Here is a 20,888-nt window from a genome sequence, read left to right as displayed (position 1 = left end):
ATCTGCTCAAAGAAGTGCCCATCCAACCAATCCAACTTGTGGGAGCTGCTTCTGGAAGCGTGGGGTGCAATTTCTCCAGATTACCTCAACAAATTAACAGCTAGAATGCCAAAGGTCTGCAATGCTGTAATTGCTGCAAATGGAGGATTCTTTGACGAAAGCAAAGTTTGATGTAAAAAAAATCTTTTTTCAAATACAAATCATTATTTCTAACCTTGTCAATGTCTTGACTCTATTTTCTATTCATTTCACAACATATGGTGGTGAATAAGTGTGACTTTTCATGGAAAACACGAAATTGTTTAGGTGATCCCAAACTTTTGAACGGTAGTGTAGTTTACACAGTTTGATGGAAAATTAACCTATTTTTATATTCTTTACACCAGCCAACACCTAGCGCTTGCGATTTGTTTTCTACCAGTCGCTATTTTTGCACCGACAACTCAACAAAAACAAGCATCGTAGAATTTAACACAACCCAAATTATGTATAAAGCAAGAAATAATTCACTACCAGCCAATGTACAAAGATGTTCTTCGACAGAGAAGGGGGATATAGTAATTTGAGAGGACAGTTTAATTTAAAGAAACTCTGTGTTTGTCCAACTTTGCAGAGTACGTATTTCGATCTGTGTGGTGAATTTGTGAAATGGCTTGCATGTGGAACTAAAGCAAAGTACAAACACTGTTCAGTTCAAAAAGATGTACAAAATTTAGCTTTAAGAGGTACAGGGATGTGGAAGGTTGTGATAACTGTATAAGTTTTATAATACTGACACAGTGTGATATGTGGGTTGTACATAGCATTGGAATAATTGTTTATATAAGATAAAGATTATGAGTTAATTGATGAGTAGTGGAGGAGGGGCAGGGATAAATAAGTGTACTTCCTCCTACTCATTTTTGAACATGTGATATTTAATTTGTGTTATGAGAATTTGTTTATCGAGTTTGTTGTATAGGTTTAGTATTTATTTCAATTTATTATTGTTTTTTATCTATTATTTGTTGTTTTTCTCTTCTTTTTTTACATGTTTGAGATAACAATAAATTAAATTAAATCAAATCAGATCAGATCAAATCTGTGCACGACAGGGCTGTTATAGGAGCCATGTTTTGGAAGTGAGACATAAAGACTTTTTCCAGTGCACTCCAGCCTGGTTGTGTTCTCTTTGTTAGTGAACAGGGGATCTGCACCCTTTTAACATACAAATCTGATGAGTTTTAAGACATTTTAATACCTCTAAATGGAAAAGATAATACCACTTCCATGGCAAAAAAAAATACTGACAAACTAGAGGGTAACACTGTTGTTGAGTTTTAATGAATACTAATATAAAAGCAATTCTCTGTGCAAATTAACAGCCTTCTTTTTAATTACGCAAATAAAACTATAGCGGTAGACCCTGTCAAATGAAAAACGATAGCATCAAATACACAAGTGAGGACACTATGGAGACAGGTCAAAAGTTGACAATCTAAACCAAATCTAAGTGTATTTCCTTTTCAGACCCTCTCTAGTACAAGCAATCTGGGTTTGTTTTTTGTTTTAACTGTTTGTCAGTGCATGCTATGTCTCTCATGACACGTGTCGCGGCTCATCAGCCATCTTATCAATTTCACCATCTCGCACTCCCAACTGCTCTCCTCATTTCCTTTGCTCGTCTCCTCCGTGTGTTGGATGTTGTTATCAGCGTTGCCATTCTTGTCCCTGCAGTCTTCTCTTCTAGTTCTGTGAAGTTGTCTGCTTTCTTTTGGAGACTCGGTGCCCACAGTATTTTTACCTCCAGTGAAAAACTGCTGAATGCTCTCTGTTGTCTGCTCAGCTGAGCAGGGGTAGTTACGCCGCCTGTAGCTGGCAGACACATTTGCAGCAGACAAATTAGCTGTAACGTTACCACGAGTAGCCAAGCTAGCAACGGGCTCAACAAAGGACTTGATGGCCACAGCAAGAATATGAGAATATGAGGATATGAAAATCTAGTGCTTTACAACCCACTGTCACCAGGTTTGATATTTTGAGACAAAGTTCACATCTTGATTCGTAAGAAATGCTGGATTGTTTAAGACCCCCACGATATCTGTTGTCCTCCAACCCTTTCAGATTGAATTTACATTTACCCATTTTATTTATTTATTTGTTTTTGATTGCCGCCTCATCTGTTGCCCACTAGCCGCCCCCCCCCCCCAAACCATGGTAGCTATGAATTCAACTCCTAACACCATATGCTTTAGAGTTAAACAATATTGTAGCTTAGGTCATAAGCTAAACTTCGACTACTTTCGGCTGCTCCCGTTAGGGGTCGCCACAGCGGATCATCCGTTTCCATTTCTTCCTGTCTTCTGCGTCTTCCTCTGTCACACCAGCCACCTGCATGTCCTCCCTCACCACATCCATAAACCTCCTCTTTGGCCTTCCTCTTCTCCTCTTCCCTGGCAGCTCCATATTCAGCATCCTTCTCCCAATATACTCAGCATCTCTCCTCCACACATGTCCAAGCCATCTCAATCTTGCCTCTCTTGCTTTGTCTCCAAACCGTCCAACCTGAGCGGTCCCTCTAATATAATCGTTCCTAATCCTGTCCTTCTTCGTTACTCCCAGTGAAAATCTTAGCATCTTCAACTCTGCCACCTCCAGCTCCGCCTCCTGTCTTTTCGTCAGTGCCACTGTCTCCAAACCATATAACATAGCTGGTCTCACAACCATCTTGTAAACCGTCCCTTTAACTCTTGCTGATACCCTTCTGTCGCAAATCACTCCTGACACACTTCTCCACCCACTCCAACCTGCCTGCACTCTCTTTTTCACCTCTCTACTGCACTCCCCGTTACTTTGGACAGTTGACCCCAAGTATTTAAACTCAAATGCCTTTGTCACCTCCACTCCTTGCATCCTGACCATTCCACTGTCCTCTCTCTCATTCATGCATAGGTATTCCGTCTTGCTCCTACTGACTTTCATTCCTCTTCTCTCCAGTGCATACCTCCACCTCTCCAGGCTCTCCTCAACCTGCACCCTACTCTTGCTACAGATCACAATGTCATCCGCAAACATCATAGCCCATGGAAACTCCTGCCTGATCTCGTCCGTCAATCTGTCCATCACCATTGAAAGCAAGAAAGGGCTCAGAGCCGATCCTTGATGTAATCCCACCTCCACCTTGAACCCATCTGTCATTCCAACCGCACAACTCACCACGGTCACACTGCCCTCATACATATCCTGCACCACTCCTACATACTTCTCTGCAACTCCTGACTTCCTCATACAATACCAAACCCCCTCTGTCAGCACCCTGTCATATGCTTTCTCTAGATACACAAAGACACAATGTACCTCCTTCTGGCCTTCTCTATACTTCTCCATCAACATTCTCAAAGCCAACATCACATCTGTAGTACTCTTTCATGGCATGAAACAATACTGCTGCTCGATCATCATCACCTCTCCTCTTAACCTAGCTTCTATTACTCTTTCCCATATCTTCATGCTGTGGTTGATCAACTTTACACCTCTGTAGTTGCTACAGCTCTGCACATCACCCTTATTCTTGAAAATCAGTACCAGCATTCTTCTTCTTCCACTCCTGGGCAGCATGGTGGCCCAGTAGTTAGCACCATTGCCTCACAGCAAGAAGGTGCTGGGTTCGAACCCCAGGTCGTCCCAGGTGCTTTCTGTGTGGAGTTTACATGTTCTCCCCGTGTCTGTGTGGGTTTCCTCCGGGTGCCTCATTTCCTCCCAACATCAAAAAGACATGCATGTAGGGTTAATACTCCTGCCTGTACCCCTGACCAAGGCAATAGAAAGAAGAACTGGAGTTGGTCCCCGGGTGCTGCAGCTGCCCACTGCTGCTATACAATAGGATGGGTTAAATACAGAGAACACATTTCATTGTAACCTGTACAATGACAAAATAAAGTGTCTTTCTTTCTTCTCCTTCTCCTTCTCCTCCTCCTTCTTCTTCTTTTTATTCTTCTTATTCTTCTGATTCTTCTTCTTTCTTTCTTTCTTTGTCAGGCATCCTCTCACTTTCCAAGATTGTGTTAAACAATCTAGTTAAAACTCCACTACCATCTCTCCTAAACACCTCCATGCCTTCACAGGTATGTCATCTGGATCAACCACCTTTCCACACTTCATCTTCTTCATAGCTGCCCTCACTTCCTCCTCGCTAATCCACCACACTTCTTGAGTCACTATCCATACATCATCCAACATACTCTCTCTCATTTTCTTCATTCATCAGCCCCTCAAAGTACTCCTTCCACCTTCTCAACACACTACCCTCACTTGTCAGCACATTTCCATTTCTATCCTTGATCACACTAACCTGCTGCACATCCTTCCCAGCTCGATCCCTCCGTCTAGCCAATTGGTATAAGTCTTTTTCTCCTTCCTTAGTGTCTAACCTCGCATATAACTCACCATATGCCTTGTCATTTGACTTCGCCACCTCTCTCTTCAATTGACACCACATTTCATTGTACTCCTGTCTACTTTCTTCATCTCTCTGTCTATCCCACTTCTTCTTTGCCAACCTCTTCCTCTGTATACTTTGCTGTACTTCCTCATTCCACCACCAAGTCTCCTTGTCTTCCTTCCTCTGTCCTGATGACACACTAAGTGCCTTCCTCGCTGTCTCCCTCACTATTTCTGCAGTGGTTGCCCAGCCATCCGGCAACTCTTCACTACCACCCAGTGCCTGTCTTAACTCCTCCCTGAACTCCACACAACAGCCTTCCCTCTTCAACTTCCACCATTTGATCCTAGGCTCTGCCTTTATTCTCTTCCTCTTCTTGGTCTCCAAAGTCATCCTGCAGATGACTTTGAAATTATAATACTCATGATGATGAAAATTATAATACTCATTGCAGACTAAGTTTATGCAGGCTACATTATTTGATCATAGCATTAAATGGGGTCAGCCAAATGTTACCTCAGCACTGTGGGTTAGCTATTAAATAGGTTAGCTAGCAGTTAAGATTAGAATTAGGTAGAGGTTGAGGTTAAGTTGGGTTAATGTAGGTTAGGTTATGTTAGGCTAAGTTCAATAAAATGGGGTTGAGGGAACATAGGGCTGAGGGAACATAGGTATGCTCCCCATTAAATAACGTTACCCATGTCAGAAAAAGCTAAAGTTAATCAAGCTAGTCTAGTTAACATTTGACAGAGAGCATTTGATAGAAAATGCATTAAAAAAACATAGCACATAACATTGATGTAATTTACTACCTTTAGCGTGATACCAAAATACGCATGTAAACAAAGACATAATGTTAAATTTTAATACTTACAGAAGCTGATGTTGTCGCCGTGAAGTCACTTTGTAGAATGAACAGGAAATAAAACAGGGAGAGAGTGCGGATCTGTTATGCTCCAACTGCGTGACAGCACAAGTTTCTTCTTCTTTCAGCTTGTTCCCTGTTTCTCAGAGGTCACCACAGCAGATTTTACAGTTTCCATTGGTACCCTGTGAGGGCACAGCACCAATGGCAGCTGTTGTTAACCCGGGCCTCGACTGATCAGTATGGTGTTGTGAATCCGCATAATGATTTGGTGAAATTTTACATCAGATGGCCTTCCTGACACAACCATTAACCCTATGGATGGGGGCACAGGTAAAGCATTGGATGCCATCCCAGTATTCATAGACCTGCGTCCATGCCTGTCACCTTGGCAGAACAAGGACTCATGATTATTTACAACAGCATCTCAATTGACTAAAATATCAGAATATTGACACACACAGTACCTATCAAGTTACAGTGCTGATTCTGTTTATTTAATAATTCCATCAGTTTCCTGTAGGGATGGGCAATATCACATATTTTGTTTTCGATACGATACCAAGTAATACTAAGGCTAGTATCCTGATAACGATACCGATAAGTTGTCTTGTGTACACAAAAGCAGGACATACTTGTGATTTCTAGAGAGAAAATCTGTAAATGCAGACACCAAAGTTATATCTGAAACCCTTGGAATTAGTATTAAATAAACTACTTAAGATCAGACTTCTCTACTGACTTGCAGGCTGTGGCAGGCAGCATCTGTTTCTCTCTATGTAGTGCTGTGTCACTGCCTTTCTATAAACTATGGGGAGTGGAGCGAGAAGGCCTTTTCCTAAACAATAAAAAATAAAAAATAAAAATAAAGAATATATATTATATATCAAAAGTTAAAGACAGTACCTTGTTTAGATGTTTTTTTAATATGAGGATTGATTCTCAAAACCTAACCCTCAGGATCGGGGTATCAATATTTTGGTATTGATCCATCCATCCCTAGTTTCCAGACAGTTACCACAACTGGCCCAAGTCTTTTATTTCTAGATGTGGGCCACATGTCATGCCCAATGTGGGCCGAGATTGGCTATCCAGTACTCAACCGCACCTGTTACAACAGGTATCGGCCCATGCTTGGCCCTGGTGATGTCACCTGAGTCCAACAGTACACCAGATATCCCGCGCCCCACCCAATGTGGCCCAATAGTATATATATGTGGCCCAATAGTACACCGCTAGTTGGCTTATTACACTTCATGAACACAGCAATCACATAGACATAACTACTCAAATAAATTCTGTTAAGTTTTATTTAAAATATATTGTTTTATAGATAGATAGATAGATAGATAGATAGATAGATAGACAGACAGACAGACAGACAGACAGACAGACAGACAGACAGACAGACAGACAGACAGACAGACAGATAGATAGATAGATAGATAGATAGATAGATAGATAGACAGACAGACAGACAGACAGACAGACAGACAGACAGACAGACAGACAGACAGACAGACAGACAGACAGACAGACAGACAGACAGACAGACAGATAGATAGATAGATAGATAGATAGATAGATAGATAGATAGATAGATAGATAGATAGATAGATAGATAGATAGATAGATAGATAGATAGATAGATAGATAGATAGATAGATAGATAGATAGATAGATAGATAGATAGATAGATAGATAGATAGATAGATAGATAGATAGATAGATAGATAGAGAGTAACTACAGGGAAAGTATCTTGATACTTTTTAGGATAAAACAAATGAAATTAAATGTATCACAACTATTTACAATGTATTAAAACTACATGACAGGTGTAGTAGCACTTGTTACAGTCATAGCACAACTGCTGTTGTACAAACAGCAGAATACTGCAAATTCCTAATATAATAATAACAACAACACATTTTATTTGTGGGCGCCTTTCAGATCACTCAAGGACACCTTACAGAACACAGTAAAAAAACAAGCAGCACTGTAAGTAATAAAAAATACCCATAATGCAATATAATAATGCAATGCACATTCCAGTAATAAAAGGCAAAAAATGTTCTTGGGCATTTTGTGTTGAAATTACAGCAAAGTCTGACTTCTTCAACTACAGTAGCACAACGGCCGTTGTAGTAGAATACCGCAAATTCCCAATATACAGTAAATCACCAAATTACATAAAACATAATAAAAATACCCATAATGCAATGCATATTATGGCAGTGAACTGTAAAACAATTTTATGGTATTTTATTGGGCATTTCGCGGTAAGTAACGGTAGAAATTACGGCAAAGTCTAACAGTGTACATGTACACGATAAACCATGTTTATGTTCTGGATCAAAGGCATTGAAATGCTTTTCTTACTCCTCTCTCACTCTTTCTCTCTCTGTCTAATTCCCTCTCTTCTTGTTTACCAACCCGAATCCAATGATCACAATCTTCTGTTTAACACGCCATGACTATTGTCTATTCTAAAACAATAAACAACCCATTTGCATTTAATGCTTCAAGTGTACTGACAAGCCCTTGATGTTTATTTCAAAAGCATTTTCCACCCCTTCATGGGATTCTTGTAATTGTTTTAGTCCATTTCTTTTTAATCCTCGTCCAATCCGGGTTCTTCATGAAACCATTTTATTCAATAAAAGATTTGATGAATGAATCCAACCGTTTTCTATTACAGAGAAAAAAGGCACTTTTCAGTTTGTTAGGCTTGAATAAACTATTTGTGGCAGAGCCCAAGGAAAAGCTTCCACATGATCCACTCATTGGCAGGAAGAAAACATAAATCATCTCAAAACCAGGTTCTCAATTACTTGTGTGTCTGGAAAAAAAAGGGCTCGGAAAACGTCTGTGATTTCATTATGGGTTGGCTTGGCCTACCCTGATATACATCAAATCTGTTTGGATTATTGCAGGGGAAGCAAAGGCTGTCCAGCACAGCCCAGCGACCTTACTCAACCCTGCTGGCTGGAGATGGGCAGGGTATGGGCACTAAGGACGCCAGGATAAAAAATAGGAGAGAAGAAAGGAGGATGCAGAAAGATGAATAGGTAAGGGCAAAGACAAGGATGAAAAGGGGAAGAAGGGCAAATAGGTAGAAGAGCAGACATTTCTGTGAGAAGAAATAATAGTGTAGGATAAAGAAAGGATATCCGTCGATAGGGTGAACATTGGTAAGGTAAACTAGATGACTGTAAGGTGCACATGACTCATGGGCTAACCCAGGTATTGTATAGCATAGAAGGATTTTGGCTATAGGCCACATTACAACAATACAAGAGTGTAAAGTGAAGATTTTGTGCATTGTTTTCTCTTCTCCCCACATTTTCTCATTAGAAAAACATAGGTATGGTGCTTCCAGCTTTCAACGGTTTACGTTCATAAATGAGGGATGGAGCATGGCTGGGCTTGGCAAAGGGATAATGGAGTTACGGAGACAACTTGAGCCGTCTGAAAGAACACCGTCTGAACCAAATTCAATTATAGAAAGGATAGAGACCACAGCCCAAACACACCCTGTCTAATATCATTTGAGGAGGCCACCTTATGAGCCAAAACAATGTGAATTCCCAGAATCTCCTGGGGGTAGTGGTAGTGCTGTTTCAATTGAATTGTCATGCAACACAATAGATGGTTATCAACTCTGTGAATTTTTTTTTGTCCACAACTTTGATCAAGGGGGAATGAGTGGAGATAATAAGAACCTATAACAAAACATTGCAATTAGGTTTTATTAATGACTGGTTATTCATCTTTGCATTGTCACACCCTGTGCTATAACGAGGAAGAGGTCAGTTGCCAGTGGTGCTCATATGTTTCTATAGGGATGGTTTCCAGGGGGACGGCCGTAGCCCTTTAAACAGATAATATGCATTGAAGGCCAAACATGCCTTCATTGCTTTGCATTCATGAACTTGGGGTTCCCTCTAATCCAACAAACATCCACAAATGTCTCCGAAGTCAACACCCATCTACAGGCTAGTGGCCACTCTTTCAGGGATGAGGATGTGCACATCCTTGATAGGAAGGAACGCTGACTTGAACGGGGAATCAAAGATATGAAGAGGGAACGACCATCCCTGAACTGAGGTGTTGGGGGGGGGGGCTAAGAGTACATATATCGCCATCTTGCAATGCTGTGATTGCAACTATTCCCCAATCCTCTGTGAACAGTACACATGGCCATCGAAACCCTAGTTAATGGTCACACCCATATTTCCACATGAAACTGGCCATTGGTTTCGGTCGTTATACATCTGTCGCCATCTTACAATGCTGTGATTGCAACATTCCCTAATTCTCTGTGAATAGTACACCTGGCCTTTGAAACTCTAGTTAGTAGTCACACCCATATTTGCATATGAAACTGGTCATCGGTTTCAGGCGTTAGGCACTGTATTGTATTGTATTGTTTATAAGGGGTGGGGATGCCTGCAGTCAGTTTAGACTGAAGATGTCACTTAATTGTGTGACGAAAGGTATCTGTCAATAAACATTGTATCCAGATGAACTGATTCAGCCTTCTTTGATCCACAAATGTCCATCACAGTCGGTTGAGAGGCAGCCTCTTCTAAGATTGTCATATATATTTCCTTTCTCTAGCTATTGTTTGAGGAGAGGTGTTGGTCTTTTTTCTTTGGGTATATCATCTCAGTTTAAGTTGGAATGAACAATATAGCATTAGAGAAAGGGGTCAAATCCAAACTGTGGCACATCTGGAAATCTAACCAATTGCTGCCCTCGTAAAATTCAGCTTTCTCTGTGTAAACAGCGGTGTAGTGTAGGGTAAATGTACCCAAACACTGTTTGCCTACCTTTTTATCTTCAGACTATAGTTTTCCCACCTTTCTTAGGGCTGATATAAACCATCCTTACATAAATTCATCATATACATCAAAATAAATTGTAACAAACTGATCTTAGTTGGGGGTGTCCCAGTCGCTCACCTGAAAGAGCGCGCATTACATAAAGCTGAGTCTTTACCGCAGCAGCCTGGGTTCGAATCCGGCCCGGGCCCTTTGCTGCATGTCATCCCCTCTCTCTCCCCAGCCTTTCCTGTCTCTCTTGACTATCGCTATCCAATAAAGGTGGAAAATGCCAAAAAAAAAAACTCAATAAATAACAAAAAAAAAAAAAAAAAAAACAAAAAACAAAAAAAAAACTGATGTTAGTTCTGGAAAATATGTAAGAAATATCCAACAAGTCAACTCACAGACTAAGCCATCCCTTCAATCTCTTTTGTTGATTTTTTTGTTGATTTAATTTCCCCCTACTGCATTTTAAACAGCTATATGCTTAAGAAGTGTTTTCTGTATGGTACTTCAGGGAAGCTGCGAGACAAACTGTCTGAGTTTTTTGGCTCTTTCACCACATTTAAGAATTGATTTTTTTTAACTTATACCTGTGCTCAAACAATAAGTGTTGTACATGTTGTATTTTAAATTTTCAATATGTGAAAACATAATAAATAACTAAAACTAAATAGTGTATTTCAGTGGGAAAATACATAACTTAATGCTTTTCTCAAAAAAAAATTGCCCACATTGGTAGTTCGTTTCCCAGTGATACTCACTGACCGAATACCATAGTTTACACACCTTTTTATTTGCCACTGTATCACTGTACGCCACATATTCAAGTTCAACAGTCAGGGGTTCATGGCCTACTAAGGGTAGTGAGATGCCATTCCACAGGCAAAGAAGAACCATTGCCATCCAGTAGTGTAATGTCCTAAATAGTTTTTTTCAATAGTGTTTTTTGTATCATAATCATCATCATCACCATCATCGTCGTTATTAATATTATTATTATTACTATTATTATTAGTTGTTGTTGTTGTTGTTGCTACGAAATAATTGCTGTAATGACTTAAGTAAAAACCTTTTGAATAAAAAGTTGAATGCAAAATTGATCAGTGTGTTTAAAAAAAATCAGCCAATCTTTACTGGAACAGTTCACACAAAAATGAAAATTGTATCATTATCTACTTTATCACTCTTGTGCCAGTCTTTGGCCACAAAACACACAGGGAGCACAACTCCATAGCAGCCTTCTTCAGAACAACAGAAGTCAACCGGTATCGCTTTCTAACAGCACCAAAAAGAGTAATTTGCTGCCAAAATGCTGTTCATGTACCCTAATTCAAGACTTCTTCATCATCAGTGATGTTTCCTGAGGTCCTAGGATGTTTCAGGTCTTTCAACATCATACACCCTCACTCAGGTGAGCCAGCCAGGGTTGATCAGGCCCTGGCTTGTGTTCCAGCAGCATTGGCCCACAGATCACACCTTCTGATCCAAAGCCCCCTGGTGGCTCTCTCTGCAGCCTCCATGGAATACTTGATGGCTTTCCTTTTTGCAGCCCCAGTGATGCCAAGCAGAGTGTAGACTTTGCACATTGAGCAGCCAGCAAAGCCTCTACATCCATCAGCTCCTGGTAGTTGGACCATTTCCGCTCTTCCATCCGGTCCTCCCAGGGAACTGTCAACTCTATAAGGACCACCTGTTTTGAAGAGGCTGATGATAGCGCTACGTCTGGCCTCAACGAAGTTGCCATAACGGGAACCTGCCTTGCCAGAGTCTGAAACTCTTGCCACAGTTGGTGGATCTTGTCTGAATATACTTTGTCTTGTCATCCCTGTAATTTGCTCACTACTGAAGACAAGAATGCAAAGAGCTTTCTTTTTTTTTCTTTTTTATTGTGTTATCCTTGACAATGAGACACTATGTCTTACCAATTATAAAAACTAAATAACTAAGTAAGTAACTAACTAACTAACCACCAAATTAGGAAATCAAACAGAGAATGAATGCTCTCAAACGTCACACTGTCTTTCTTTTAGAGAGCATAAGCCAGGTCTTAATCTAAGGTTTGCATAGAGACATTAAAGGTCTAATTGGGAACAGTGTGTGCACATTGCAATTGTCTTGATGCAGCATGAATAAAAATGCTGCATTTAACCCTACTGAGTTATAAAACTGCTCACAGGATAGAAATTAAACTAGGATCAGTATCTTACTTCCTTTGCCACACATCATTTTTTACATAGTTTTATCTGTTTCGTGTAAACTATTATAGAACTCTGACCTAACAAACCATTTGATTGCACATTTAATGCTATGCTGAATCCCTTTCAGCCATTAACATGAAAGATTGTTATTGTGGCCTTATCAAAAAGCTATCCAATTTGAATAAACTGTGTGGAAATATTAATTTTACTGCTGGGGCTGAAATTATGATTGAACAGCACCGAAAATGCCCATAAAAAAGAAATAACACTGCTATTGATAATTTCTCCGTAAATATTCAAGCCTTCGTTCTCTAAGTTTTTAACTGTTCTCTGAAAATGAATAATGCCTGCATCAATTATGAGGTTAAAAAAAATCCCACTCTATGAAAGAGGGAGGAAAAACACTAAAGTCTGAAATGGGTAAAGAAGAAAAGACTAATTATGCAGTAATATGCACACCTTTGCCAGACTAATGTGGTTTTCTTAGCAGCGCAGGGTTCATGCTTAAGCATCTGATTAGAAAATATCTTGCTTCAAGGATGGCAGAGCATCATCAGAGTAAAACTGACGGGTAAATATTATGTGAGCATTACATTAGAATAGGATTCACATTATTGCATATAATGCATGACAAATTTAATTATATGTTGTTTTTTTTTGTTTTTGTTTTTTATGACCTGAACAACAATACCAATGTCCTATGTTTTGAAGCAGAAGATGACAGACATTGGTAAGTTCAAGCTAATACTTGCTAAAACAGAATCGTCTTCTTTCGGGTTACGGTTAGGGTTAAGATTGTTTTTCAAGGGTCGCCACAGTGGATTTTACAGTTTCCATCGGTACCCTGTGAGGGCACAGCACCAACGGCCGTCATTGTTAACCCGGGCCTCGACCGATCCGGTATGGTCTTGTCAATCCGCATACTGATTTGGCAAAATTAGCTAGCTAACCAAGCTAAATCAGGATAATAGTAACATAAGCATACACCTCTACTCTTTGGTATGATTATGGAATAGAACTGTTGTCATTTCTTTTTTAAATATTGTAAACATTTTTTAATAATGTAATGGTATTTTGTTTATCTCCACTGGGCCTGTTACGTCTCCATAAATTTCCAAATTAGATCCATAACCAAATTCAGTCGTAGGCCTCTTCTCCAATTATTTCTCATTCAAAATAAGGAGATAGTTGTGGATTTAGTTTGGTTCACTCACTTCAGGTGTTACCAAGCACTCTGAGCTCAGAATGCAGTAATTCGATTCATCGTTTTGATCAAATATCGAGCAAGGTTTAAGGAATGCTGCATAGACTTTACCAACAAACACAAAGGCAGGGCTGTTTCTTCAAGATTAACTAGGTTTGGCTGTCACAACATTAAACTTTAGCAGTCCGTTGTGTAAGACTCAGTTTTTCCTCTCAGAGGAGAGTCACATGATTATATAGATGCTGTCTGTCAAAACTTTCAATTGCTTTTGTCCATAATGCAGTGCAATTTTCACATGACTTTGTGGGGAAGATCACTATACTCTTTATTGCATTTATTGCAGACCTAAAATTATGTTGTTGTTGTTGTTGTTGTTTTTCCAGTTTAGTCAAGCCATACTATTTTAACATACTATTTTAGCATACTATTTTTATTTTTATTTAAAAAAAAAAAGATTCAAATCAAGCCATATCATTTGGTTCTGACAAAGAGCCACATCAGATTAAAATGCTGCCAAGGAAAAGGTGAGTGAAAACTGTCATAGGTGTCCAAGCTTTGCTCCATCATACTAACACTGATTTGGAGACAGTGAGGCTTACAACAAAAGCAGCAATTATGCCTTGTCAGTCCCCCTTGCCACTCTGTCTGCACTCGACTTGTTGCCAAGACAACGGCTCTTGCGCCTTGCCACCCAGGACCACCTGAGGGAGCCTCCTGAGGATAACTTCAATTCTGATAAAAACATAAATGCAAGGCACGCAGATATGTAAGCACACACACACACACACACACACACACACACACACACACACACACACACACACACACACACACACACACACACACATACTAGCAGGATAAGCAGTTAAGACAATGGATGGATGGATGGATGGATGGATGGATATATATATATATATATATATATATATATATATATATACACACACACACACACACACACCAACATACACACACACACACACACACACACACACACACACACAGTAGCGCATGCAGACACCCTCCGATCTAATCACATCACACATGGTCACATGTCTGTGCAACCCACAGTGTCAAAACAGGCTCAGGGAATGTGCAAATGGCCATTCAAGCCACCCTCCCATACACAGCTATGCCATTTAAGAATGGGCCATGCACCAGGAAGACTAGAAAACTCCCTCGTTCTATCGGTGGAAGCTGTTCTGGCTAAAAGCATTTATAATGAAAAATATTATGTAAATATTAAAAAATTATTAAAAATATTATTATAAAGGTATGATGAAAAATATTAAAGTGGATTTTTTTTTGTTTTTTTGATCCAAGTGGGGAAATTATGCTCTGCATTTAACCCATCCTAGCTGTGTAGCTAGGAGCAGTGGGCAGCCGCCGTGCAGCACCCGGGGACCAACTACAGTTCATCTTGCCTTGCCTCGGTCAGGGGCACAGACAGGAGTATTAACCCTAACATGCATGTCTTTTTTTGATGGTGGGGGAAACCGGAGCACCCGGAGAAAACCCACCGCAGACACGGGGAGAACATGTAAACTCCACACAGAGGATGACCTGGGATGACCCCCAAGGTTGGACAACACCGGGGTTCGATCCCAGGACCTTCTTGCTGTGAGGCGACAGCGCTAACCACTGCGCCACTGCGCCGCCCTGTGTATGTGTAAAGTGTTGGCTTTCTTGTGATCTAATACGACTAGTAAATATAAGTAAGGGATGTTTGATTGTACTTATTTGACCAAAGTAAACGACTCACAGGCACCCCATTCCCCACAGTTCTGTATTCAGAAACACAGGAGCATGTTTGAGGCTCTGTCCTCTAAAAGACTTGGCTTGCAGTCACACTTCTCAACAACCTATAAAGCAATTGCAGCAGATGATATCTACTGAAGGTGTAGGAAAAGGGCAGATGTCAGCAGATGTGCTGTGTATTCACAACCGTCCTATCTGAATTTGTTGGTCTTGCTTTCATTTGTCGTTGACTTTGAATGATAAAGGTCGTGATTAGAGTAAAATTACACATGTTCTCATCGCCTGCAGGTAGATTTATTAGTTATCAATTAATTTGGAAACTGGGATCAAAACCACTGATATGATGCGGATGATACTGGTGATCCCCCATCACTGCTACTGAGTGGACGCCAATGCTTTCAGAGGTTGAATGGGTGAACAGTAGAGGGTGGAGCAGAGAGTTGGTTGGTGCAAGTCAGAGAGAAATACGGCTGGCGAGAGGATGGAGAGAGAAATATCAACACAAAAGTGTACGCAAAGACACAAAGGCATTCTCACCAAAATCCTATTTTGTTGTTTCTCTTGGCGAAGGGTGGCGAGCTCAAGTTTCAGTGCTCGGTTTCTGTCCTCCAGCAGTCGAAAACGGTTCAAATAGAAGACGGAGTGGCCTATAGCTTGCTGGGATGAAACCTCATGCCTTGGCTGTATGTGAAAATAGAAAAGGACAAAAATCAAAATTACTAATATTCCATAGCAAAACCAGACTACGGTGAATTAGTTTGAATTTCCAAAGGGAACCCAAAAACCTAGCTGTTGATCTTAACTTGTAGAGGATCTCGGTCTCTCTTTGTCTCCCATTCTCTTCTCGTTTCAACAGGTTTATTTCTGTTAAATACTTTATACAGTATCATCATCCCTTTTGTTTTCTGTGTGCCTGAGTAGATATGATTTTTTTAAATTTTTTTTTTCCCCATTTTTCTCCCCAACTGTACTTGGCCAACTACCCCACTCTTCCGAGTCGACCTTGTCGCTGCTCCACCCCCTCTTCTGATCCGGGGAGGACTGCAGACTACCACATGCCTCCTCCCATACATGTGGAGTCACCAGCTGCTTCTTTTCACCTGACAGTGAGGAGGTTCACCAGGGGGACGTAGCGCGTGGGAGGATCACGCTAGTGCAGCGACCAGGACACATACCTGCATCCGTCTCCCCACCTGCAGACACAGCCAATTGTGTCTGTAGGGATGCCTGACCAAGCCGGAGGTAACACGGGGATTTGAACCAGCGATCCCCGTGTTGGTAGGCGACAGAATAGACTGCTACGCCACCTGGACACCCTTGAGTTGATATGATTTATATCAAAAAGTCAGGTGGGGTGAAAACAAAGTGATGACACAAAGAAATGACTCTTCATTCTGTCTTGCTTTCCAGAGTTGTATTCAGTTAGTGTCCATCCACATTGTTCTCTCACAAGGAAAAGAGAAGAGCAAACCATCACACTTTAGCTGCAATTATAACAGGTCTTGAGCCCCGGTAAAGTATGTTTTGTTGGCAGTAGTGTCCCCCTCAACCACCACCATCACCAAAAAACAAAAAAATGACAGGGTAGAAAGACCTTTAAAACATGATTTCAACTATCTAAACAGAAAAAAAATGACCCGCAAGGACTGTTAAACCTGAAATAATGTTAGTCAGGACAACGGATCCCCAAACCTCCCCCTCTTGGGTACCTACAGTGCTTGCTCACTGCTATGAAAAATAAAGTAGAATATATATAGTATATACATAGTGATGAACTAAGAAGCACAATCTTAACAATCAACAAATCAAGTTTGGAAGTATATATATGGAGCTTGCCCACAGGCCAATCACTGCCATTTTTGAAGATGGAGAACACATCACAACCCTGAATAGCAGCTACATGGTTGTGGAAGAGGAATAAGAAGAATGCATGTGGTGGTGGTGGTACCAGGGGAAGGGATAATAGAGGAAGAGGTAGGGCGCAAAAAAAAATAGAGAAAGTTAAGACTGTTTCAAAAAATGAGCCAAAGCAACCAAGAAAAACTGTAAAAGGGTGACTGTAATATGTCAGCTTCATTATGTGACTACTAAATATCAGCAGGGTTGCTGAATTGTACTCACCGAAACAAAAGTAAATGACTCACAGTACCCCCACTCCCAAGATTTTTATATTCAAAATAACATGATTGCTGTTGTTGTTTTTGTCATTGTTTGATGACCTATGATGATGATGATGATGATGATGACCCCCAAAACACTTGGCTTACACTCACAATCTTCATCATTTTATGCTTTTGCTATTATAAAAGGTGCAGGGCTAGCAAACAGGTACACGGTTCATTTATCATTAATTCTGACAGCAGATAACTTGTTTAGGGAGGAAAGAGAAAAGAAAAAAAACTCTTCCACTGTCAATGTTGCTATATTTACAGAGCCCATCCAACATTTTTAGGTATATTAGGGTGAATTAACAGTGCTACTGCTGGATTATTAGATTACTGTTTGGCCAAGGTAGAGGGAGGCTGATCCAAGGGAGAGCGAATGTACACTCTGCCCCTGCTTTTTGAAATTAGTCACCCTCCAACGGGCATGTCTCTCATGGGTCGATTTGAATATTTCCTCTCCTTAGGGAGTCTCGCACACACGTGTGTGTGTGTGTATGTGTGTGTATGTGTGTGTGTGTTTCCATTTGTGTACAAATGGGTCGGACCAAGGGCAGCCCTACACATGTCCATGAGTGAGTGCCTGAGTGATGGAGTTTCACCATTGGTCGGACGGCCGAGTTGGAGTTTCCCCGTCGGCCATTCCTCTTTCAAAATGAATCAGCATGAGTAGTTTTCTACTACGTCATCAGCTGTTCACAGAGCCGATGTCAAAACAGCCACTTTTTTAAAAAGTAGTTGCGCAATAAACAGCTCAGCTGTTTAATAAATATAGTCCCGGTGCAGCCATGCACTAGGTTGTAACCTAGTCTTGTTTGTTAGGGGATGAGGGTGATGCAAGTGGGACAGAGGAAGATTTTCTCTAAAACGTAAAGACACATAAAATACATAAATATATGCTGTTCTCATGCATGGCTTCAATGTTTATGGTCTAGTCTAGCGTTTCGTTTACATGCTCTAAACTAAGTACTTATAGGACCTTGCAATCACCACATTAAACTCATCCACAGTGACACGGGAACATGTGTCTGAAGTCCAGCATCACCTCCCTGGTCTCTACGGCACAGAGCACCAATCATGACTTATTGTACAGCATATTTATATAGTTGCCCATTTACAGACTGTCTTTGTGTAGAACAGAATATGATTTAACTAATAATATTAACGCACACAACTTCAATTAAAGTAGGTAGTGCCACTCACTGCACTGCAGTCACAATATACAATGCACAAAACTATGCAGATGACTTACCCTTATTACCCTTAATTCAATGCAAGTTGTGCTGCACAATACAAACCCAACTACTGTGTACAATAAGAGAGAAAAAAAGAAAACATCAAACACAAGAGAAGGAGAAAAAGAGAGAAAAACACATCCTACTGTCATGTACCCAGAATAAACAGATCTCACCCAAACATCCACTCAGTGTCATAGAGAGAAAAATTAAGATTTTTTTTTTTAATTAGGAATGTTTGGAGATCAGTAAAACTTTAACAGTTAACACAACTCTTCCTTGTCCCTATACCTCTTGATAATCAGACCTTTGTACTTCTTTTTGATCTGCGAAATGTTTGTACTTTGTTTAAGTTCCACGCTCAGACTGCTCCAAATTTTACCCCACAGATTGAAATGCACTCGCTCCTCGAAGTTGTATGAACACATAATTTCTGGAAGCTTAATTTCCCTCTCTGTGTTAAATTCTACTGAATCCCTGAACTTCGAGGCGCTTGACCTTCAAAATTGCTTGTTGGTGTGTTCACAATATCCTACCTTTGCCTGATCAGCTAAATCATAATCCGTTCTTTTAATCTAATACATCAATTACCATGTTTCAAAGCACAAAGAATATTAGCATGTTGCCATATAAACTTACACAATCATATACAACCAGACCATGAGATTGCCAAAGGGCACTCTACTCCACACAAACCAAAAGCCACAGGTTGAGGACAGACGCCTGCTAGGTAGACAGACACACATACAACACCAATCAGTATGGTGGGCTTGCCAAACAGAAAGACAGTCAGATCAACCTGCTAATGTATTACATCTGCCAAGCAGACAGACAGAGATAATCCTACTAGTTAATATGGTGGTGGACCTTCCAAGTAAACAGACAGTCTTGCCAGCCAATACTGTGGACAAGCCAACACACATACCCAGCCAACAAATTTATAGCTGCAAAGGAAGGAAATAGAATAAGACATTAGAAACAGAATATTCTTCCATCCATTATCCAAACTGTTTATCCTGCTCTCAGGGTGGCGGGGATACTGGAGTCTATCTCAGCAGTCATTGGGCGGCAGGCGGGGAGACACCCTGGACAGGCCGCCAGGCCATCACAGGGCCGATGCAAATACGCATACGGATTTTTTGCCTCAAACACACACACACACACACACACACACACACACACACACACACACACACACACACACACACACACACTCACACACACACACACACACCTAAGGACAATTTAGTATGGCCGATTCACCTGAACTACATGTCTTTGGACTGTGGGAGGAACCAGAGCACCGGGAGGAAACCCACGCAGACATGGGGAGAACATGCAAACTCCACACAGAGGACGACCCAGGGCGACCCACCAAGGTTGGACTACCCTGGGGCTCGAACCCAGGACCTTCTTGCTGCGAGGCAACCGCACTAACCACTGCGCCACCATGTCGCCCTAATCAATAATAATAACCATCACCATCATCATCATCATCATCCTTATCATCAAATACAGGAACTCCACAATGTGAAATGAGCTACCATACTTTAACCTATTCTGCGTGCACACAAACTGTGTGTAGGCTACATCGGTGAGTCAGCTCACCCTACTGAAGCGGTTTGGAAGTAGAGTTCCCGCTGGGCTCGTCTTCAAAACCTGCGACAATGAGGCAGGGACATCAAATACTAACATTTGATAGGAATGATGAAATATACTACAAAAATAAGACCCGGGTTGAAAAAAAAACTGGAATTTTCCTTTAATAACGATCCAAATAACTGTATAAGAAGCATCGTGTGCCGCTGTCTCACTTGGCTGCAGTGTCATTTAAGTGCAGGTACTGGGAAAGGTGTGCCAGAGAACAACTAATTGAAATGCTCAGAAATTATGGACACATTAATTAATACTGGTCTCCGGGGTGCCTGTTGATTAGAGAAACTGCCCTCTGCCTTAAATTTCATAGACTTGATTCCTGCAGTTAACCATATAACAAGTCAGTCTAGATGAATGTTAGGTAAATCCTGGAAATGTGACTGTAAATATGAATATTTACATTATAGAATGGGTTTGTGTTGAGTCCACTCCACGATATGATGCGTATTATGTAACAACAAGACATAAATAGCCGTTTCAATCAACTGCACCATATCGATTAAGATGGATACAACCACCCACCAGTCAGTACCGGCGAGAGAGATGGAAAAAGAAAGACA

General features: G+C 40.8%; 1 protein-coding gene across 1 annotated transcript in view; it reads right to left on the bottom strand.

Annotated features, from left to right (window-relative positions):
* Nucleotides 1–20,888, bottom strand: part of rimbp2a (RIMS binding protein 2a) — a 122,302-nt gene that overhangs the window by 80,390 nt on the left and 21,024 nt on the right. Inside the window, exon 3 of the mRNA XM_056290956.1 lies at nucleotides 15,813–15,956. Within this exon, the coding sequence (XP_056146931.1) occupies nucleotides 15,813–15,956 (144 nt within the window). The remainder of the gene's footprint in view (nucleotides 1–15,812; nucleotides 15,957–20,888) is intronic.

This window comes from Lampris incognitus, chromosome 12 (assembly GCF_029633865.1).
Source record: "Lampris incognitus isolate fLamInc1 chromosome 12, fLamInc1.hap2, whole genome shotgun sequence".
NCBI lineage: Eukaryota > Metazoa > Chordata > Actinopteri > Lampriformes > Lampridae > Lampris > Lampris incognitus.
This window is presented reverse-complemented; position numbering and strand designations above follow the sequence as displayed.